General features: G+C 42.7%; 2 protein-coding genes across 4 annotated transcripts in view; one reads left to right on the top strand and one right to left on the bottom strand.

The window, feature by feature from the left end:
* The window catches only part of rundc3b (RUN domain containing 3b), a 20294-nt gene extending 4473 nt beyond the window's left edge, over positions 1-15821 (top strand). The window contains exons 2-11 of the mRNA XM_086311798.1: positions 901-1016; positions 2799-2932; positions 3286-3371; positions 3488-3577; positions 8389-8469; positions 9797-9971; positions 10199-10356; positions 11760-11906; positions 14501-14622; positions 14709-15821. Of these exons, the coding sequence (XP_086167924.1) occupies positions 901-1016; positions 2799-2932; positions 3286-3371; positions 3488-3577; positions 8389-8469; positions 9797-9971; positions 10199-10356; positions 11760-11906; positions 14501-14622; positions 14709-14854 (1255 nt within the window). The 3' untranslated portion in view covers positions 14855-15821. The remainder of the gene's footprint in view (positions 1-900; positions 1017-2798; positions 2933-3285; positions 3372-3487; positions 3578-8388; positions 8470-9796; positions 9972-10198; positions 10357-11759; positions 11907-14500; positions 14623-14708) is intronic.
* On the bottom strand, positions 15769-23675 carry slc25a40 (solute carrier family 25 member 40). 3 transcript variants are annotated; one of them, XM_086311801.1, is made up of 10 exons: positions 23390-23675; positions 23122-23226; positions 22811-22870; positions 22021-22127; positions 21123-21190; positions 20684-20808; positions 20081-20364; positions 19868-19949; positions 19016-19093; positions 15769-16921 (listed from the first exon to the last, which is right to left on the bottom strand). In XM_086311801.1, exons 2-10 carry the CDS (start codon positions 23219-23221, stop codon positions 16791-16793), a joined length of 1035 nt encoding a protein of 344 aa, XP_086167927.1. In that variant the 5' UTR covers positions 23222-23226; positions 23390-23675; the 3' UTR covers positions 15769-16790. The 3 variants fall into 3 exon arrangements, with proteins under 3 accessions (XP_086167927.1, XP_086167926.1, XP_086167925.1); XM_086311800.1 differs by having other exon boundaries at positions 23122-23222; positions 23394-23674; XM_086311799.1 differs by having other exon boundaries at positions 23394-23670.

The raw sequence follows: 23675 nt of genomic DNA, 5'->3' as shown, positions 1-23675 counted from the left end.
TGTGATTAATTTAAGGCTTTTACTGCTGGAAATCCGTCAGTTTTTAACCCGCTTTCACACTTGGTGATCACCCTGCTGCTAAGCAACGGCAGGGAGAAAGAGAGGCAGGGTGCGATATGAAGTTAGATTACACACACACACCGGCCAGTTTCATAAAGCACACACACCGTGACACATCGCGTCTTTCTCTATTAACTTTCCTTCCTGCATAATCAGTTGCAATGAAATTGGGCAGAGTCGGTAGACTGTCATAGTGGGCTGCACATCATGGATGGTTTCATCAGAGGAGATTAATCAAAGGCCTCATTACACGTACTGAGGCCATGTGTTTATTTTCTCTGCCTTGTAATTGTCAAATGTTAAGTGTGGCGGTTAATGTGTGGTGGTTAATTACGATTTGTTTGTTCTCGTGGGCTTTTGAGATACTGTGTTAACAAGTCCCGAGCTCTGGACTAGATCGTTGCAGACGCCTCGTCTGTCGGCATTTATCCTCGTCTTGGAGGGCGTTCGGCTCGCGTCAGATGGCAACAAGAAAAGTGTTTTGCCACTGTGGCTGTTTGGATGTCGGTGTGGAAAAGTGGGAATTCATGTCTCACGTGTAAACCTCAGTGGTAAAAAGCAGAGACTAACACATCCTAACTTTAAGCACTTAGTTGTTTAAGCTTCATAAAACAAGTGAGACATAAAGCAGCTATCGTTCTCCCCCATCTGGTAAGTGAACTTTACCTTCAAAGACTCTTCCTGGACTTTTCAATGCAAGCCTTTCCTCTATATTTACAGTCACGTAGCTCTCCTTCTGGAGCTGAGTCTGTTTATACAGGCAATATTTGTGCAGTGTCCCTTTAAAACACAGACCCAGTGATTGATTTTGATACCCGTGTATCTGCTTTTTATGTTCAGGTTTTCAGTGAAGACTCTGCTGGACCACTCCTGTTTCGAGACCATAGATGACTCATCTCCAGAGTTCGTTAACTTTGTTTCCATCCTGGAGCACATCCTCAGCCATCGACTCAAAGGTAACAGAGCGGCGCAGCTGTAAAAGCCTGCACACATTAGCACAATTAAATGTAATTTTGCCTTTATTTGATGAGCTGATGGGAGAGATATATGATGTGCAGCGGAGGATACCTCAACCTCTTGTGTGCTTCAATCTGCAAATATACATTCAGGTTTGTTTAGATGTGAGCAACTCAGTTTTAATTTACCAGGTGAGTATCAAATATCAACAGTATTTGGGCTGCTTTTTGTTAGTGGTGCCGTCTCCAAGACGTGCATCATATCAGGATGTCACATGAGACCTACTGTGATGCCCTAACAAAAAAGACAGGAGGCCAAGCTGGAGGATTAGAGATGAAGATGTCAGAGAGTTCAGGTGGAGAGAGTGAGAGAGGCCAGGCTGAGATGGTTTGGACTCGTGCAGTGGGGGGATAGTGGGTACAAAGTTGAAGATGGAGCTGCCAGGCAGGAGGAAAAGAGGAGAACCTCAGAGAAGATTCATGGATGAGGGTGAGGAAAACGGAAATACGTCACTGGTTTGTAAATAGAAAGAAGAAAAGTGTGTGGCGAGATGCTCCGTAAGTTTGTCTATGAGTGTGCATATTCACTAATATGTGTCCTATATGTCTGTGTGCGCTGTGAGGCTGTTGTGGATGTGCTGCCATAGAGCGCGTGTGTGTGTGTGTTTTTGCTGTGTGAATGAGTGAAATAGTGTTGTTTGTGACTATGCAGGGAAACAGGTGATCGATGCAGTGAAAGAAAGGAGAAGGAAGAACACCAAGGAAAAGGGTGGGTGGGAGGGATGAAAAAGAAAGAAAGAGAAGAAAAAAGAAAACATTTTAATTAACGCATTAACGGAGAATTATGGCGTTTTATCTGCTGTGACATCACATTGAATTAGCAAATTGATATTAATAACTGAAACAGATTAGTTATGCAAGAGAGGGAGAAAGGAAAAGAAAATGCAGCAGGCTCTTATCTGGAGTGAAGTTAATACAGCCACAGAGTGGTGCCGGGATCTGTCCGTCCACATGGAGCCGGTCCCTCCGGTCCGCCTCGGACTTCAGCATACCAACAAACCTAGGTCGTTTACGCTGAAGTCCTTTCAGCTCCCTGCTGTGACTCTTCACCTGCTCTCTCTGCTTGAAATGGCAGAATTTGGCCACAATAGGGCGTGGTCTCCCGGCCCCGACCTCTTAGCCCTGATATGATGGACACTTTCGAAGGTGATGTTCTTCACAGTGTCCTCCAGCAGATTCAGGTGGGTTTTAATGAAGCTTTTCACCGTTGCTTCCGCGTCCTCTCCAGCAGATTCTGGGATACTAGAAAACACAAGGTTATCTCTCATGCTACGGGCTTGTAGATCAATAAGTCTTTTTTTTTTTTTTTTTTTTTTTCTATGTTAAGCTGGGCCACATTTTCGGTAAGAGACTTGACCGAGTCCCGTAGCGTGCCGTTTTCAGCAACGAGCATTTCCACCTGCTGCTGGGTGAACTCAGGGATAATCTCAGGGATTTAAATTCACGGTGTCAAATCTCCACCAGGGACAGCCTCGCATCGAAGCTGGACAACCGCTTATCGATTGACTCCAGCATGTCGGTAAAGTCTTTGCTGGCAGGCGACGTTGTCTACTGTGCGACTTCTTTTCGATGATGGGGTGTCATCTTTGGCCGGGGAAGATGCGCTCTGGGCCTTCTTCATTACTATACCCTTTTGACTGTGGTGGTCATTCAGTATGAATGCACATGCATGCTCATACAAATGCTTGTTTCTTTCTTTTTCTTTTCTTTTTTTCCTCTCAGGTCAGATGTCTTGGTTCGGCTACGAGACTCCTCGGAGTTTCTGGGATTACATAAAAGCTGCCTGCAGTAAAGTACCTCATAACTGCATCCGAAGCATTGAGAGCATGGAAAATGTGCGATCATCTAGAGCAAAGGTAATTATAAAACTGACTATTGATCTGATTTGATTATTCTGAAGCTCTATTTTTCAGAAAATGATCATTTTTATTGAACAACATATTTGATTTAGGAAAACTGCAGGATAGAAGGCAAAGTCAAAGTATCCAGACCCTGCAGCACACAGTGCAGAATCAGTGCGTCATCATTTGCTCTGCTTTCCATTGTCCTCTTGGGAAAAGAACAAAGGGCAAACTTGTGATGGAGCGCAAACAGCCGCATGGTTAACGGCCACGTATTTTACAGGCACATTTAGACGTGTAGCTGGTTTTTTAATTCAAATATCAGAAGCTTCCACTAACAGCTGCATGTCACCTGTTTGTCTCTGCAGGGCAGGGCGTGGATCAGAGTCGTCCTGATGGAGAAAAGACTTTCAGAGTACATCACATTTGCACTGCGGGACTTCAGAGCCAGCAGGTCTAAACAAACAGTTATAATTGTGTTAATGAAAGCTATAACCTATGCCCTCAGTCTTTGCTCACTACTCCACGTTCGTGTACACAGTGAGACTTACTGATGTGTGTTGGCCGCAGGAGGTTTTATGAGGACGGAGCGATCATGCTGGGAGAGGAAGCTGGGCTGTTAGCCGACACGCTCATCGGACTCAACACCATCGACTTCAGGTACTCGTCCAGATGTTCTGAAAAAGAAACATGTTGCCAGAAAACTCAAAACTACTAAAATAATCAGCACAGTGGATTTGTTGCAGTTTGACACATATCCTGAAGGGTTTTTATTAGTTTATTTATTTTTGCATTTTGAAAAATAGGATCATCCTAAATTATATCTATAAATGTATGAAACATTTTACCAGTGAGTGTGGGAATGTTAAAGTATTGGAAATGTTGGTGGCCACCTGCAGCTACAGCTGTGGTCAGATCGAAGGCTTCGTGTTTCTGTTTTCAATTAGAAAACACATTTTCATATATTTAACGAGTCATCCGACCAAAGGACCAGTGAAGTTACGCCATGGTCAAGTCTTTGTTGTCCGTCTGTCCACAGTTCACATAAATCGCTATTCCTCCTACGGTATTCGTCTTAATTTAATCAAACTCATACACAGTGATCACCTAAAGAACGGGTCTCAAACTCCAGTCCTCGAGGGCCGATGTCCTGAAACTTTTCCATGTGTCCCTGCTGCAACACACCTGAATAAAATTAGTAGGTCATTAGCAAGACTCTATGGAAGTTCATTTTTCCAAACATTTACCATCCATCCATCCATTTTCATCCGCTTTGTCCGGGGCCGGGTCGCGGGGGCAGCAGCCTAAGCAAAGAGGCCCAGACCTCCCTCTCCCCAGCCACCTCCTCCAGCTTATCCGGGGGAATACCAAGGCGTTCCCAGGCCAGCCGAGAGATATAATCTCTCCAGCGTGTCCTGGGTCTGCCCCGGGGCCTCCTCCCAGTGGGACATGCCTGGAACACCTCACCCAGGAGGCGCCCAGGGGGCATCCATGTCAGATGCCCGAACCACCTCAGCTGGCTCCTTTCGATGTGGAGCAGCAGCTGCTCTACTCTAAGCCCCTCCCGGATGGCCGAACTTCTCACCCTATCTCTAAGGGAGAGGCCAGCCACCCTTCGGAGGAAGCTCATTTCTGCCGCTTGTATCTGCGATCTCGTTCTTTCGGTCACTACCCACAGCTCGTGGCCATAGGTGAGGGTAGGGACGTAGATCGACCGGTAAATTGAGAGCTTCACTTTTACACTCAGCTCCCTCTTCACCACGACGGACCGGTGCAGCGTCCGCATTATTGCAGCTGCAGCCCCGATCCGTCTGTCGATCTCCGGCTCCCTTCTCCCATCACTCGCGAACAAGACCCCGAGATACTTGAACTCCTCCAGTTGGGGCAGGAACTCATCCCCGACCCGGAGTGGGCACTCCACCCTTTTCCGGCTGAGAACCATGGCCTCAGATTTGGAGGTGCTGATCCTCATTCCCGCTGCTTCACACTCGGCTGCGAACCGCTCCAGTGCGAGCTGGAGGCCCTCACCCGATGAAGCCAACAGAACCACATCACCTGCAAAAATCAGAGATGAGATTCTGAGGCCACCAAAGCGAAAGCCCTCCGCCACTTGGCTGCGCCTAGAAATCCTGTCCATAAAAATTATGAACAGAACCGGAGACAAAGGGCAGCCCTGGCGGAGCCCATCACCCACCGGGAACGAGTCCGACTTATTGCCGGCAATGCGAACCAAGCTCTTGCAACGGTTGTATAGGGATCGAATGGCCCGTAGCAATGGGCCAGACACCCCATATTCCCGCAACACCTCCCACAGGACACCCCGAGGGACACGGTCGAATGCCTTCTCCAAGTCCACAAAACACATGTAGACTGGTTGGGCAAACTCCCATGCACCCTCAAGTATCCTGGAGAGGATAAAGAGCTGGTCCAGTGTTCCGCGACCAGGACGAAAACCGCATTGTTCCTCCTGTATCCGAGGTTCGACTAGCGGACGAACTCTCCTTTCCAGCACCCTGGCATAGACTTTCCCAGGGAGGCTGAGGAGTGTGATCCCCCTGTAGTTGGAACACACCCTCCGGTCCCCTTTCTTGAAGATGGGGACCACCACCCCGGTCTGCCAGTCCACAGGTACTGCCCCTGATCTCCACGCAACATTGCAGAGGCGTGTCAACCAGGACAGCCCTACAACGTCCAGAGCCTTCAGGAACTCGGGGCGGACCTCATCAACACCAGGGGCTCTGCCACCAAGGAGTTGTTTAACTGCCTCAGTGACCTCGCCCCCGGAAATTGGCGGGTCATTCCCCTCATCCCCAGACTCTGCTTCCTCCTCGGAAGACGTGTCAGTGGGATTAAGGAGGTCCTCGAAGTATTCCTTCCACCGCCTGACAATTTTCTCAGTCGACGTCAGCAGCGCTCCGCCAGCACTATACACAGTGCAGGTAGAGCACCACTTTCCCCTCCTGAGACGTCTGACGGTTTGCCAGAATCTCTTCGAGGCAGCCCGAAAGTCTTTTTCCATGGCCTCTCCGAACTCCTCCCACACCCGAGTTTTTGCTTCAGCCACTGCCCGAGCCGCATTCCGCTTGGCCTGTCGATACCTGTCGGCTGCCTCCGGAGTCCCACAGGCTAACCAAGCCCGATGGGACTCCTTCTTCAGCCTGGTGGCTCCCTTCACCTCTGGTGTCCACCATTTGGTTCGGGGATTACCACCACGGCAGGCACCAACCACCTTGCGGCCGCAGCTCAATGCAGCAGCTTCGGCAATGGAGACGCTTAACATGGTCCATTCGGACTCAATGTCCCCAGTCTCCCTCGGAATGCTGTTGAAGCTCTGCCGGAGGTGTGCGTTGAAGATCTCGCGGACTGGGGCCTCTGCTAGACGTTCCCTTTTTTTTTTTTTTTTTTTTTTTTTAAATGACATCAGAAACAGCAGTATGCGACATTACGTGATGGCAGAGCTTCAGTTCATCCTTTGTCATTTTTTTTTTCTTTTTTTTTTTTAATAAATAGGACAGGGGGAATGAATGAGAGAGAGAGGGGGAGAGAAAGAAAGAAAACCCAAGGGGAGAAGAGACGGTGAGAAGGGGGGGGAAGAGAGACAAAAAAAACAACAACAAAAAACTCCTGGGTCACCTGTATGGAGAAAAAACAAACAAACAAACAAACAAACAAACAGAGGAGACAGCAAACAACAAAGAGCAACATAATAATAGAGAAAACAAAGCACCATCACAATAAACTAGCTAGTCATAGATATCAGTATTTACTAAGTAATAAACGATATTGTGCAGCACGCAAGATAGACAGCGCACAGTGTGCTTTGAGGGAGCAGCCAAGAAAGCTTTAGTCCGCGTCTGTGAATACCCATGTGTGCATACCTGTGTGGATCAGCATGCTTGCATTCCAAAGGTTTCTCCATGTAATGATCTGCTAGGGAGTGTGGGGGGGCCACAGCCCCGTCCTCCAGGGTGTGAAGCGGGTATGGAGGAGATCAAAACTCCAGACATCCAGAGGCCCCCAGAACACAAGAGACCATGGAAGACCAACAGAGGGGCAGCCGCGCCACTGTTCCCAGCACACCCTCACTACGCGTTTAGGTGCACCAGGTCTGTCCAGCGTCTTCCCCCGCCACCTGATCCAACTCACCACCAGGTGGTGATCAGTTGACAGCTCAGCCCCTCTCTTTACCCGAGTGTCCAGAACATATGGTCGCAGGTCTGCTGATACGATTACAAAATCGATCATCGACCTACGGCCTAGAGCATCCTGGTGCCACGTGCACTTATGGACACTCTTATGTTCAAACATTTACATTTACTTAAATTTGCTTGAGTATGGTTGGGGGTTGCTACCTCAGCATGCGGTCAAGTTCTATTGAATGGGGACACATTTAAAAGTTTCAGGACACCGGCCCTCGAGGACTGGAGTTTGACACCCCTGACCTAAAGGGTCTTCAGCCAGACTGTGCTTGAGGGCTAGTTGGATTTGCCACGCATGTTGCGTACCACTTGCATCCTGTTAGGTGGTAAAGATCATCATCTTATTGGTCACTTTCATGGATGAGTGGCCCTGTTATGTTAAGATCAGTAACCTGGTTAATGCTGTATACATATACATATTTTCCTGCTTTTTGTGGCCATTGTTACTGCTGACCATGTAGTCATAATATTTCCGAGCAGTTTCATTTGGTTCTGAACTAGATTCATTTGTCCTGTATATGAGTGTTTGCTGACCTGCCATTTGTGATGGAGTATAAGACAACAGACCAACAACATCACTGGCGTTCTGAGCTACTGTCCTACATACGCCAAGAGGGATCAAGCAGAAGTACAGTTCTGTGCAAAAGTTTTGAGCCACCACTCATGAATAGACCTTCTGAAAGCCTGAAAAACTACTGCTCAAGACGACTTTAAAAATAACAAGAAAGTCTGTTTTGTTTTGAAGCAAAAAATATAAAGAAATAAGGGTGGCTCAAGAGTTTTGCACAGTACCGTAACTGAAAGAGTTTCATTATTTACTCTCAAAACTTTAGAGTAAATAATACTGCGGTGACATGATACCGCATGCTGTGAATGTTTTTGTGTTTGCAGTGCTTCTTCTGAAAAATTATTTATGTTTTTCTTTTAAAATTATAACAAAATTAAACCATTATATGGAAAATTAGTTACATAAGCCAAACGTTTTAAATTCGGCTTCATTATTTCTGATAAAATTAGAGCTGCTTTGGAGAATAAACTGTTATCTGCTCCTGATGAAGGGCCTGCTGATTGAAGAGTGCAGTTCAGGTGACAGATGCAAAGAAGTTGAGCTGTGAAACACTTCATCCTCAGGAAGCTGAGAGACGTCAGAAGAAGGAGAGGATGAGGGTGGACACTGAAGCTCTGACTAACATGCCATCTAAATGAATGTGCTGCATTTCAAACGGTCACAGACAGACCCAGCTTTAATGTTTCATCTTGTTCTGTCTCAAGCTTCTGTCTGAAAGGTGAGGGTCTGGATGGCAGCTGCCCTGCTGTGATTGACTACACGCCTTACTTGAAGTTCACTCAGAGGTATGAGATCAAATAATTCACATCACACGGTCCGTCTCTGGTGTAGTGTGTATTTTATTAGTGTCTGAGCACTGATGGTGTTGAGCTCAAAAGGCTCGAAACTTCGTGAAACGTGGCACGTGTATCCTTTGTGGTAAAAAAAGATATTTGTTGAAAGTGTTTAAGTGGCGCTTCACCTCCCCATGCAAAGTAGCCCCAGTGCTGCATTTCACCTGTATTTATGAAACTTTGTATCCTGTATTGTCCTAAGATGTACAAACATTTTTACCATAAGCAGACAGGAAGTTGTGATTTATGCACAATTCTTGCAGTTTCTTAGTGTCACACTTGAATAAACCCTTCCTAGAGATTGAATTAGATCAGTGGTGTTGAACATAAGGCCCAAGAGTCTTTGTCTAGTGGCTTTACCTTTGGATGTATAGCTCCAAAAAGCTTCTGCTGCCTTGAAGTCATGCCATTGTCAATCATTTTAGTTTCAAGATTCAGTTTTGGTGCCTTTTTTGCCAGTTATACTTTAACAACTGTCAGAGATTTAATCTGATCAACTGGTCAATTTAATCTAATGATCTTGAGTTGTGCTGAAATGTGAAGGTTTTTAGTTTAGATTGAAGTCATGCTTGCTGAGAGTTTAGGCCTGGAGACATCTGTGTGCTAGTACAGAGTCACCCTCACCGCTCCACCGAGTGGTAACAGCATCGTGTAAAAAAACCTCTGGTATACATGATATTTTCATTGTGGATTCAACACAGTATACAGCAGTGTTCTCATAATTAGTGTTTTCCAACACCCTCTAGTGATGGATTCGTGCTCCTGGGAATATCACAACCATAGCACGTCTCAACAAGCAGGAGGTGTGAAGGCTTGAAGCTTTTTAGTGGAGAAACCCTAAACAGTGCAGCGGCAGTAATGTACCACATTTTCCTGTATTGTATCATGAAGTCCTGAACAGTTTAAATGCACAGACGGTTTGTGTGCAGGGTGAATAATGAGGGAAGTGGTCTTACCACAATTTACTCACCAGTATCGACAAATCTTGCTAAACTCACTTGTCATTAGGCTTTAGATTGTATTGCTTTTGCAGGAATTTATAACATATTACATTCTTGACAGTGACGTGACCTGTTACTACCTGAAAATAAAGGTTAGTGTGAATATGACAGTAAATGATGAAATTATGCAAAGCAGGTGTGGTACATTTCAATAAATTGCAGCATGCATTTCCCATTTTTATAACAAAATCTGAAGAAATGAGAGGTGTCTCAAGACTTTTGCACGGTACTGTATGCGAGCTGTGTACTAATCGGGTACGCACTTTTGTCCTGTGCAGCGCAGACAGCATCAGCAGTGATGAGGAGGAGATGAGGACTCTTGGGAGCAGCGGCAGTGAGAGCAGCACACCTGACAAAACAGCCACGGCTGCCTCCATCTTTACTGAGCAGAGCAACCTGGTCAGCAAGTGCAAACGCTTCGAGCAGAAGTATCGCATGGCACTGGAACAAAAGGTAGCATCAGTGGGAGTTTCATATTAGTGTTAATTTACGATGACTGGGCAGGAAGGCATTTGTTTTTGTTTTCTCACACAAACAAATATTCAGCTTTATGTTATATCTTCATTGTGGCTCCTTGCTGTGGTTGTTCCTGATTCAGGGTTCTTGTTTGTAGTGAAAAGCAGGCCATTCAGATGCACGTGCTGAAGTTAATAAACCAGATGTGTATTTGTTTGCCTCAGGGCTACCTGGAAGAACTTGTCCGTCTACGAGAAGCCCAGCTGTCGGAGGCTGTGTCCCAAAGCAAAGCCCTTCAGCAGAGCCTGGCAGACACACACCTCTCCCACACACTGGAGAAAGAACAGCTTGAGTATATCATATTGGAACTACAGGACCAATTGTGAGTCCATTCTGGTGTGTGTTTTTTGTTGGTGTTGGGTGGAAAGGTTTACAGTTGCTCCAACTGTGAGTTTGACATTCAAGACACAGCAAGTAGCCTGAAGGTTGCAGGTGGTTTGTTTGTTGCTGAATCTATTGCAGTCAGCGCTGCTTCAGTCAAACGGCATCAGCTTTCCATTAATATTCTGAGACAGTGATTCCCAACCGAGTGCCATGTGGGGGCACTCTGGCAGTAGCCTGTCGGTATGTGGAAAGATTAGCTGAACTAATGAGAAAAAACAGAAATGACAGTTTAATTACAAAATTGCGTGGAGCTCAATAGGCGTGAGCAGAGAAGCGTCATGGTCTTTGGGTCTTTCACTCCAGCCTACATTCTCTCGCCACATGATGCCGGGAAATGTCATGCACCAGGAGGAACCCAAGACCCCCTGCATCAGCGAAGGGTCTGAAAATGGGTTCAAGGATTTCCTCAAGATACCTTATGGTATTTAGGGTGTTGTTGCCTAGCCTGTAGAGGTCTGTTCATCCACCCATGGATATGTCTCTCCACACCATAACTGACCCACCACCAAACTGGTCAATGCTGAAATATGTTACAGGCACCATAATGTTCTCCACGGCTTCTCCAGAACCTTTCATGTCTGTCACTGGTGCTCAGGGGCAACCTGCTCTTATCCGTGACAGCAAATTGGGCTCTAAATGCTGGGCAGTGAACATGGGGCCTTCTAGAGGACATTGTGGGCCCCTAGTGGACACCCATGAAGTCTGTTTCTGTTTGTTTGGTCAGAGACATTCACATCAGTGTCCTGCTGGAAGCTATTGTGTAGCTGTTCCCAGTGCTCCTTCTCTAGTTTAAAAAAATCCTGATTCTTCTTCTGTTGTCCTCCATTTGTCTATTTTCATGTAATTTTTTAAGGACGCACTACACAGTACTGTATCTGGAAGAAAAAACACCCATAAAGATTAGTCTCTAACATTCTTCTTTCATTGTCAAAGAAACTGGTTTTGTGCCGGTACTGTGGCCCAGGCCTGAATATGTCAAAACGTTTCCTGTGGGATTGCAGATGCCCCCAGAAAATGACTTTTCCACTCGCACCACATCCTGGCAACTGATTGATGAGCTTAATTTCCTTTACTATTGTTTGTTTATGTTCCTCTTGAAATGAAAGGATAGCAGCACCGTATTATTACATATAAGCAGGCTGACATGTTAGGCTGATGTGGTGAAGATTGTAAATTGTACAGTTTCCTGCAAGATTAATTTACAGTTCTTTTTAGTGTTGGTGTTAAAGGTATCACAAGATTGATTTAAAAAGTATTTCAATTATTTAGACATTAATTTTTTTTTAAAAAGATGATTGTGACATTAGAATAAATATTACTTACTTTGTCTCGTGTTTTCAGGACAGTGCTTAAAAACAACGACTTGCGATCTAGACAAGAGTTAACAGCTCATCTGACCAATCAGTGGCCATCTCCCGATGCCATGGATGCCAATGCTGTTGCCTTGGATACACTGCTGTACAGGAAGACTACAGGACAGTGGGAGGAGTATGTACAAAGTCCTTGTAAAAGAAAATCTTCAGCCTACAAGCATTTATTTGGACAGTTATTTTGAAGTGTTTTCTACATTTGCTTTTATTTTCATGGTCAAACATAAGGCCCAGGGGCCAGAATTTGCCCAGCAAAGGCTCCTCCAAGGCTCACTGGATGGCTTTGGAAAACGTGAAGGAGGACATATATTTTTTAGTTTTCTTACAGCTTTTACCTACAAGAAAAACCTCCCCTATTGCCATTCATACATAAACAAAGTAATTAAGTAAAAGAAAAATAACTAAATGACAGAAAAGGTCCTCTTCTTGTACTATCAATTATAAAAAATTCAGCTTTTTTTAATTTAATTTTTACAATGGGTCCACTTAAAAAAAAAAAAGCTACTAGAAACTTTTCTGTAACTTAACTTAAATGTTTATCTATTAATATTGACAGATTTCTTTCATTTACTACAGCAGAATTTCTTTATCATGTAGAAAACAGAAAAAGAAGTTAAAATTGCACTTTTTTTATATTCATTTGGATTACATGTATATTTCATAGTGCTGTCAGCACGCTAAACGCGTTAATGTAGTCATCATGATTAACGCGATTAAAACTTTTAACTCTGTCAACCCGTCTGGAGTGCAGAATGGACAAACTTCGGACAAACTGCCCGAAATGCGTTGACAGCGACATTCCAGGGATTTTGAGACAGTCTGCGCTCCAGGTGAGTTAATTGTTAATCGTGTTAGTCATGATGCCTGCGTTTAGCTGCATTAACGCATTAATGCCAAGTCAACCCCACACGGACTAATCTACGTTAACTCGTTAATGGGGATTTGCCAATTTTGCGCTGACAGCTGTAATATTTAAACATCTTTACAGATATTCAAGTTTTGCTGGTTTCGTCAACTTAAGATCAAAGTGGGATATATATGGCCCACAATCTCTGCAAGGCCAATAGTACAATACCCTGTGATATGCAAACCAAAACAGTAAATATTTATTATTCAAACTTTTGGGTTCAGATGAAAAAAAAGTTTGAACAGCCAGCAGGTGGAGCCTCTGTCCTCACGAAGGAACAAGTTAATTATATCTGCTCTCATTTACATCATTCGTGTCGAGGAACTTTAAAAATAAGCAAGAAGGCAAGGCAAGTTTATTTATATAGCACAATTCAACAACAAGGTGATTCAAAGCGCTTTACAGAGACATTAAAGAACAAAAACAAATAAAAAGCATGATTTAAAATTGATTAAAAAACAAACAAACAAACAAAACACAAAAAAACAAAACAAAAAACAGTAGGTAAAATCAGAACAGTAGATAAAATCAGAACAGTAGATAAAATCAGTAGTTAAAATGTAAGTTTTGAAATTTAAGCTTAAAAGTGTGGATTTGGTGTTTTTTTTTTTTTTTTTCAAATGCAGCTGAGAACAGGTGAGTCTTCAACCTGGATTTAAATAAACTGAGTGTTTCAGCTGATCTGAGGCTTTCTGGGACTTTGTTCCAGATATATGGAGCATAAAAGCTGAATGCAGCTTCTCTGAGTCTGGTTCTGACTCTGGGAACTGATAAAAAACCGGATCCAGATATCCATGAGGGATTTGGAAGGTTCATACTGGGCCAGGAGGTCACTGATGTATTTTGGTCCTAAACCATTCAGAGCTTTATGGACCAGCATCAGAACTTTAAAGTCTATCCTCTGACGGACAGGCAGCCAGTGTAAAGACCTCAGAGCTGGACTGATGTGGTCCACTTTTTTGGTCCTAGTGAGGACTCGAGCAGCAGAGTTCTGAATGAGCTGTAGTTGTCTGACTGATTTTTTAGGTGGACCTGTAAAGATGCTGTTACAGTAATCAAGCCTACTAAAGATGAATGCATGGACTAGTTTTTCCAGGTCCTGTTGAGACATCAGATCTTTTATCCTTGATATATTCTTGAGGTGATAGTAAGCTGATTTTGTTATTGTCTTAATGTGTTTTTCTAAGTTTAGGTCTGCATCCATCACTACACCCAAATTTCTTGCCTGGTTTGTGGTTTTTAGGTGTATAGATTGAAGTTCTCTGAAGTGAAGTGAAACAGAAACAAAGTGTTTCAAGGCTTGATGTGCTGAGTGTTCATGGATGCTCTTCTGCATACCTTGATTCTAACAAGTGGTTATTTGAGCTACGGTTGCCTTCCTATCAGCTTCAAGGAGTCTGGCCGTTCTCCTCTTTCAACAGGTCATCTTGACCATGGGTAAATTTGCTGAGATGCTTACTTGTGATTGGCTACTTGGGTATTTGTATCAGAATACTTTCCCTAGGGGAAATTATTATTATTGTTATTATTATTAATGAACAGGGGAACAGCTGTTCCTAATAAAGTGTCAGTGACTGTATATAGAACATTGTCTTTACACAATTTGAGTCCGTTGTTACGTTTTAAGTTTGTACACAAACTTTTGTCTTGCCCTAAATTACCAACACAGTGTATTTAAATGGCTTTTGTCTCATGAAGTACTCGAAGTACTGCCATCAAAAACTCATTCAACTGATGAATTTTTTGGTCCTATCAGCACCAATTATACTGTGTGGCCTTTATTGATCTTTGTCCATTCATTGCAGGAAGAGTTTCCAGAGTCTGGAGCAGCTCTCTGCAGACATGAGCATTTCCCAGAATTCTCTCGAACCGTCCCACATGCTGAGTCTGGAGGCCAGGTCAGCCAGCTCAAAGTGGACTCACCAAGGTACGTCTGCACCTGGTAGCAAGCACTGCTGTCTGCGAAGCTTTCCATCGCTGGTGTGAACATTTACTGTACGTCTTGTCATCCAGGCAAAGAAGAAACTCCTTCTCTAAGAGGTCTGTGTGGCTCCCTGACCTCAGTCACCAGCTACAAGTCTCTGGCCAGCCTGAGGTCGAATGAATGTTTGGCCAGTCCTACAACAGAGGTCAGCAGCCCAAGTTTCACTCCTTCATAGGGAATGAAGAGTTAAAAACGCCTTTTGGCCAGGGCCAGATAATCCAGGAACCTTCTCCGTTTTGGAAATTGTTTGTAGAGGTTTATGTTATGTATGTGGAACTTGAGGATCTGGTGTAGCATGATCCAGCTCCATCAGTCTGAATGACGTCTTAATAATGTTCCACACCGATGAAATGACAGAGGATCTTCAAATGGAACTTCATCAGTATATGTTCAGTGTTTAGTTTTGTTTGTTTTTATCTGTGGAGCATTGTTGATTTCTATTTTAGGAAGTATTAGTCTGAATTATGTCACTTTACAGCCCAGAGGGGGCAGTGAAAAGGCTGCGCCTCTCTTAGGCTCTAGAGATTATACCATACTGAAAATGCTGACTGTAGGTCAGAGGTCTGAGAGGGAAAAATGAAAGACTACAAACCAGAGTGTCATTGAATTATTTTCTGTTGATAATGGGATGTATTCATATTTTTGGTTCTGTTGGTGGTGCCATAAATCACCCTTTTCTTCTATTTGTGATGGTTAATGTGCCTGTTTTGTCTCAGTACGTCATCAGTGTTTGGGATGAGGCAGTCTTTGTTGTTTGGTGTTTTTCTTCAGTTTTTCATCAGCCTTATGTTGCCACTGTTGTGTATCACGTGGTTTTGTTCTCAGGTAAGGATCACTATGAGTAATAACCACCCCAAATTTCTGGGTTTTATTTTAAAGTTGAGCTTTATTCCCTTTAATTATTAAAATGCAGTATTTCACTGTAATGGCTGGTTACCGTGGATAGATCATTGTTTAAAGTCTGTGTTGCGATTCAGTATGAATACAATTTGTATTGTTGGTAACTAAGCCGTGTACCTCAACACTAAACTCATTACTTTTTGCCTTCACCTCGTTCCAGCGGTCGTTTGCACAGACATACAGCAGATGTTTTACTGGATTTACCTTGTTATTCTTTATTTGAATAAACTACACTGAAACACTGACAACTTGATGGTGACATTTGAGTTTCTTGTCAACAGCAACAGGTGTGAGGAAAAGGTAATCGGGTATAGAAAATGACACATTTTCATATAGTACAATCTGAATAATGCTATTTTATTTACACTCACGCTGTAGTGGCACTCTACTGTGCAAAAGCAAGGAGACGTTTTAGGGATTCTCACAACACAGAGCAGTAAAATAGAGATCTTGTGTCTCCAATTTAAGGAGTTCAGGCACAGAGCACATGATCTCAGTGAGATACATGGAAAATATATTACTAATAAAAAGTCTTTCTTTGATATACTAGCTCCTAAACACGCCTGAAATGAACAAGGTGTAGATGAAAAATATTTCTTTCCAACTTCACACAGAATCTACTGCATTCAACAAAAACAATGTAAAAATTAATATGAATAAATTCATATCGATTCTGATCATCTTTAATATTTTACAATGCAGGAAGACAGACAGTTGTTTTTTGGGGGGGTTTTTTTAACCCCATTTGTGCTAATGTTTTAAATTTGGCAACATTAACTTTATCATGCTAAAGATCTGCACTGCAAAATGAAGCATCTGGCTCATCCAGATAACTTTAGAAGTAACACTGTGCAACTTCTTGGTTGACTTGCACTATGAAAGGAGAATATGGATTCACCTCAATGCATTAACTGTTCAGGCCCCAATAAATTTATCTAAAAAAATACCATCCTTTCCTTGATCTCATGGAGCTCGTTGTGCGGACAGTGAAAACTATATACAAACAGACAAGGAGTCCTAAAGCCCTGAGGTTACTTGTTCACCTTATATATACACGTCTTAATTATTGCTAAAGTATAATTTAACATCATTCCAACCCCTGACTTTGCTCAATAACCTCAAGTTAAATCTAAGTGGTTTGACAGTACAACCCTCAGGTGCGGTCTAGCAGTAGCTGTTGTGGCGTGCGTCGTTCTTCCAAGGGAAATCTGTCAGGGGTTGGTCTGCAGTGGTCCATGTGTCCTCTCTTTGTTGTGTTTTCGGAAAAAGGCCTTTCCAAACTCATAACTGCTGATCATGATGGCACAGGCTGGAGCCACTTTTATCACCCTGGGGAGAAAACCTGATAGAGAAACCACAGGTATGAGAAGAGTTTATATACAGTCTAAACAGAATGTATGCACTCTTTCAGTAATAAGGTTTCATGTATCAGGACATGAAAACAATCGGGCCCTTAGCAAGTCTTAAAATAAAGGTAAATACAACCTTAAGACGAACTATAAGAGAGGACATATATGTATGTATTTAAGCCAAAGCACAGAAGCAGCGTGTGAAAAAGTAAGCACACACTTAAACTCCTAATTTCTATGGAAGCTGTAAGTAGCAGCCAAGTGCTACTAATCAAATGAAGTTTTTCAGCTGATCAGTAAGTGTGAGCACCTCTAAAAGACCAGTTGGTGTCAAGTATTCACGTGTGTTCGCACAGTGTCAACGAAAAAGCTGCTTCTCTCTAAAAAGAGAGAGGAGGCAGCATGACTTGCATACATCTGAAAAAACCGCAAGACAGACGAGACCAAACTGGACATGTTTGGCTATAACGCATAATCCCACATCTGGCCAAAAATCACAAACAGCATGTCAGCACAACTGTGTCATAGGCTACGTTCACACTGCAGGCGAAAGTGCATCAAATCCGATTTTTCTGACCCTATGCGACTCATATCCGATCATGGTATGACAGTGTGAACGGCACAAATCCGATATTTTCAAATCCGATCTGGGTCACTTTTGTATGTGGTACTGAATCCGATACATATCCGATGTCTTAGAAATTGACTGCTGTTTGATGGTCATGTCGCATTAAATCCGTCTTTCCGTCACTGACACAAGACAGACGCCAATTATCAGCTCAGGAGAAGACATCGTGAACGCTTCCTGGACATCCCGTGAAACTGTTGGGAAGACAACGTTGGAGAAACGTGAACATTTTATTTGTACTGTATAATCTGCAGATTCTGACAGAAATCTGCAACTATCCTTTGAAGCACCGCTCCTCTAAAACAGCAATAAGGATCATTATTAGGTTATTTACATTATTATGTAAATAACAAAATAACTTAAAGCAAAAACTGGGAAACGTAAAGTCCGAAACAAATCTTTATATTAAGGCCATCAGTCAAACAATATTGTTTGCTCTGGGTCTAAACAGAGCGCGTTGTGTGTGACGTCTTCTTTTGCGCATGCGGGCCTGTTGGATTGTGTGTCCACAGGTGTTTGTACTTTGCGTCGTAATAAAATGACGGTAAAAGGCTCCGCCCACTTCCTATCCATGTCTTACCATGCAACGACTCTGTGAATGGACTGGAGAAGTGTAGTGGTAGAGTCCTCCGTCTGGAATGAGATATGTGTGTCGACTTTTTATTCTCCCTTAAAATTATTATGCCATAACGCTGCACAGAGCAGCTCTGCTAACAGGGCCGCTTTGAGCGTTCACACTAGAGCGCGTTTGCTGTCGCATTTTATTTGTAGTGTGAACGAGCAGACAAAAAAAATCAGATTTGATCAAAAAATCGGAATTGAGCATTAAGACCTGCAGTGTGAACGAAGCCATAGTGACTGTCGAGCACAGTGGTGAGGCGGTCATGATGAGGGCTGGTTTTGCAGCCACAGAACCTGAGCACCTGCAATCATTAAATCAACCATGAAATCCTGTGTATACCACAATGTTCTTAGCTGAAATAGGGTCATGCAACACGACGACTGAACCTAAGAACAGCAGCAAATCTACAACGAAATGGCTGAAAAAGAAAATGAAGTCAAAGTCCAGACCGCAAACTGACTGGAATGTGGTGGCGACCTGAACAGAGCTGTGCGCGTTCGTGCAAATGTTCGTAAAGCTCATTTAATGGAAACAGCATTGTAAAGAAGAGTGGGCCAAAATGTATTTAAAGTCATACAGGAAATTATTACTTCATGTTACAGCAGCTAAAGGTGTTTCTACAAGTTACTAAACAGTAATATGGTATGTATGTAATATGCTGTTAATCTGAGGTTGTATTTACCAAATGTAAAGGTTGGCAAGAAGTGAAAAACTTTCATCATGTCCTGAAATGTAACGCTTTAGATTTGAAAGAGGGTGGAGGTTGTTTTTACAGCGAGTGTTTATGACTACCTCAGACTCGCCACTCACTGAGTCAAGGGTCAGTGAAGTACTTACCAGCAAACAGCCCTCTAAACCCGTTTTCTGCCACAATCCTGCACATCACATAGAAGGTGGAGGAGGCCTGACCTGGCACTGCAAACACAAGAGCACCAATTAGCAACAAACAGCATCATCCAACCAAAAACAGAGCACAAGAGATGTGGGTTTAACAATAAAAGGCAGCAGCTTTGCCTCACATATTCCATCACATCCTTACAGATGAGCTGAGAAATATCTTCATCGCTATGTTCATCTGAAGCTGTTACACTCTCTAAACTCCTCTGAGTTAGAATTGTTTAGGACAATCTTATCCTACACTGTGAGTGGATATTCTGCCACCCGTCTTCATTGAGACCGTTTGATGTTTACACCGAGTGGTGCACACTGGCTTAATGGTGTTTTTAAGGAGCACACGCAGGAGGGCCTGTTCCTCACTCAGCAGTCTTTAAAGGGCAAGGCTTTGAAAAGAGGAGTGGGGTCTGAAACAGGAGAGAAGGGGGCGTCTACAAACAGCTGGAGCAGCCATCACCATCATCCACAGAGGAGGAAGCACACACTTGAGGCACTTATTTGTGTTGCTTATCAGCACTGAGAAGGTTTAAGTGCTCCACAGGGCTTGACTTGAGATGCTTGTCGACTGTCACTTGAAAGTGTTGTGGCCTCTTAACAGAATGAGGAAGCCTTTTTGATGAGAAGTAAAATGTTTTAAAGCTCATTGTTGCTTTTATTTAACTCTGCAGACTTGGGTTATTTACCATGCCAACACAAATATGAACATATAGCATCAACATAACCTCCCCAAGTAGCTGCAGATGTACATTTACAATCTTCAGAAGCTTTAATTTAAAAGAAATTAAGCAGATTTACAGTTCTTTGCTTGCAGCTCTCCAAGCTCCACCTGTTTTCTTGTTTTGACGACATCAAAAGGCAAAGTTACAATAGATGCAATCTGAAAGAAATGACAAAAATGAAATAAGAAATGATACGCTGTAGTTTACTTCTGCTTTTTTGCTATCAAATATGTTTATCTGCAGGCTGGAAGTTGAATTCTGTGGAGTTTTAGACGAAAAATTAACTTACAGATCCTGAAACAGCTCCGGATACAAAGGTGATGGTCAGCGTGGGTTCTGTGATGTTAGACAAGCCACACAGCCAGCTCTTGCCCATCTCGTAGTTGTACCAGTACATGGCTGAGAAGGGAACGTCTCGGAGAAGCGTGGGCCCCAAACCCCTCCACAGAGACAGCCAGCCCTCTTTGGCCACTGCTGAGCGGATGCACTGGGTCAGCTCCCTGTACGACTGCTTCTGAGACTGCAGTTTAGTGCGGATCAACTCCAGAGGACTGATCACCGTCACCGAACCCACTTTCACACAGAGGAGGAAGACAAAGCAGTTCATGAAGTGATTTGTTAGTGAAAGTAACATGCTGCTGTGGCACTTTTAATGATTGAGCCTCTTTTTTCTACTTTAATAATCACTTACAGGCCTGTAAGTTAGACTAAAAATAACACTAACATTTTCTAAATAAAATCTAGCTTGTTGGATAAAATCAGGAAGCCAAGGCCACGGTGCAGAAGGTAAGGGTGGCTGGCCTTGAGACCCCCAACATTGTTAAAATGCTGATGTCTGTTATTAGGCATTATATGGCATATTTCAGTAGCAGTAGGACAGCAGTCAGCTCACCTCTAGCAGTAGCTCCTGCAAGGAGAGGAGCCATCTGAGCATATTCTCCCATCCTGACCCTCAGTGCTGCACAGAGCTGGTCGTAACATGTGAAGTAGATCACTGTCGCTGGGACTGCCATCACACTGGAGAAGGCACATAACAGAAAGCACATAACAGAAGGTACATAAATCATGCCTTACTTATAAAATTTTCTAAGCAGGTAAAAGACAGCCACAAAAATGCATCTAAATTTAAAAACTGTGAAGAAAGTTCTGTTTAATGATGCGTAACATAATTAAATATTTGGTTACGATCATTGAAGAAACTCTGAGGTGGCTCACTATGAATAAATACCACATCAAAGGAAAACACTCTGCTGTAATCACCACTGACCCACCACAGCTCAATAACTCAGGCGCCCAATCAGGAAATAGAAAAAAATAGACTTTACACTCACAGTGTTGGAGGCAGACCGCTCCATAATGACCTGATTCCCTCACGCCGTACTATGTTGACAAATGCATCCTGCAGAGATTCAGAGTTAGGAGTCAGTGAAGGATGATGTGCTCTGTGGCACTCAGAGGTTTTGTACTACAACACCTCTACTTAATACAAGCAGGAACAGTTCTATCAGCCACTAAAGCTAAGTTTAACTTGTCAGACTGCTAACTTTAAAACATTATACAGAACAAGAAGCTCACTCTCTGCACAGCATTTACTTTTAAGGGAACATTATTGGATTTTGTATATATTAATTTTGTTTTCTGTTTCTTTTTAAATTTTACTTTAAGAAGTTTGTAGTGCAGTAAACTCCACAGATGTATAATTTGATTATGCATCCATTCTGAAAGAGCAGGTAATGGATAATAAGTACTGATTTGTAAATAACTTCAGCTTATTATCTATTACACTGCAGTATATTTCTAACTAACTGGACAGCTCATTCTCTGATAATACTTTCTTTAAAGACATAATGCCTTTTGGAGTCAACTTGAAAGAAAGACAGATGTGAAATGTAAAAGTCAGGTCGGAGGTCAAATGTGCCATAATATTTAGATGAAATCTATAATGTGATATTTAGAACATGTACAATTTCTTCATTTTGCCAATAAAAACAAAAGCAGCAAATTTCACTTGTCACAGATTCTACGTTATAAGGCTTTTTGTCAATTTTCGACCATTAAATCGTTAAGTTGACCTTGACCAAGGTCAATTAACAAAGCAAGGCTTAATGAAGCAAGGCTTAATGAAGCAAGGCTACCGTGTTTACAGACAGAACGACACACAAACGATACTAAAAAACATGGCAGAAGGTAATTATAGAGGTAAACTGTAATGTGGATGTAAACTTTTACCAGCGTGCCACTAAAGTGACCTGGAGCTTTGTACCAGGCCTTGGAATTCCCATTTTCACATATACATATGTGGTCCATAAGTCCATTGCAGTAGACAAAGCATTTGCCTGAAAAATATTAACATCAACATTTAATACAGTGACATCAAACGCAGGCCGGCTGGATGTTCAGGTCAGCAAAATGCGAACATTTCGGTGAAGTTGTTACTGGCTAAACCAATTATTGAGTAAAATTCACTGCTGTTTCTAGTGTGGTAATGTGAAGCTAGCAGTACAACAAGGGTATGAAAATGTATGAAAATATAAAAGCAGTTTTGGAGCTTTGGATGTTTCATTGCAGGTATTAAACTCATCCTCCTTCACTGTTACACCGTCTCCCTTCCATTCACACACATGTATTCTGACTGTCCTGCCTCCACCTCTCAGGCTCTCTTCTAGCTGCTTCCTAATCCCACTCCTGATTCATATAGGTTATAAAGTTTATAAAGTGACAATTTATACTGCCCCTTAACTAAAATTAGTTTGACTCTCCTGGTTTAGTATATAATGGAGCCACAATAAACATAAAGACAGATCAAATGCTAAAACACAGGGACAAATGACCCTTTTTTAAGGGCCTCACATGGTTTCTACCTCTGTAATATCTCCAAAAAGTCTGCTATGGAAATAAGTTGATCTTTATTATTACTTTAATAATGCTTGTTTTTGCATGCACAGTATCACGGTCTGATATATGTAACATAATTTAAAACACAAATACAGTCAGTCAACACAGTGTAAATTCATTTCACCTTTGGGAAAGGGATTTTTCTGTGCTTGTAGCCTGATCTTCACAACATCCAGAGGTGTAACTGTAAAAAAAAAAAAAAAAAAAGCAACTCAACATGATTGCCTGTGTTCAGGATGTTTGTCACAATTTTCATTTAATCAGAGAACAAACAATCAAAGCAGCAGTTCAGGAAACTTCTCCAAACCTCCGATTGATCAAAATAATTTTATAACACAATAACAAGTTGTACCTCACAAACCACCAGCTGAGTGTTAGTTAATAAACAAAGGCATGCTTATTGTAATGTAATAAGCTGAAGTGTAGGTGCCTCACCAAACAGCGACGTTAGGATGGCACCGGAGCAGGACGCCATCATCTGTTGGAGGGGAGTAATGGCGCCGGTGGCAGGAGGAGCAGGACTTTCATTATTCATCCTGTCTTCATAGAAAACAAACAAACAGACAAACATTTGATTGCTTTTAATACGGCTCCTATTTAATATTCACACAATAAATCATGACAAGGCTACGATCCCTAAAAAAATTACATGACAGGTCTCTGGCTAACTTTAGCAAGCTAACTAGCACAGTTAACTCCTTACCTACCTACTAAAGTCAGTCAGAATCAGCGACGTCTTTCGTGAACACGAACATTCCTCTCGGGGTTTAAACTATCCTCCTACTACGCCAGTTCCTGCTGTCCTAAAGTCTTTGAAAGCATAAACACATGTGAAATTGCACCTGGGTAGTTCCTGACGCAAACAGAGCGTGATGACATAATTTAATTTCCAGCTGAGCACATTCCTTGACTTTAATAATTGTATTTATTTTTGTAACGTCAGATAAAATGACACTAAACGTGCATGTATACTACATTAAAGTTATTGT

Source organism: Aulonocara sp. 'chitande type north' Nkhata Bay, linkage group LG11 (genome assembly GCF_057382095.1).
Source record: "Aulonocara sp. 'chitande type north' Nkhata Bay isolate Kocher_YH1m ecotype deep benthic linkage group LG11, A_spYH_male_GT1.1, whole genome shotgun sequence".
Classification (NCBI taxonomy): Eukaryota; Metazoa; Chordata; class Actinopteri; order Cichliformes; family Cichlidae; genus Aulonocara; species Aulonocara sp. 'chitande type north' Nkhata Bay.
This window is presented reverse-complemented; position numbering and strand designations above follow the sequence as displayed.

Bases quoted from the DNA above. Each gene is read 5' to 3' on its own strand.
- slc25a40 (XM_086311801.1), bottom strand. From the start codon at position 23,221: ATGAATAATGAAAGTCCTGCTCCTCCTGCCACCGGCGCCATTACTCCC. The intron at 20,365-20,683 runs GTGAGCTGACTG...TCTGTGTGAAAG, and splicing joins TGCAGGAGCTACTGCTAGAG to TGGGTTCGGTGACGGTGATC. The intron at 19,094-19,867 runs GTAAATCTGCTT...TTGTGTTTGCAG, and splicing joins AGAGCTGCAAGCAAAGAACT to TGCCAGGTCAGGCCTCCTCC.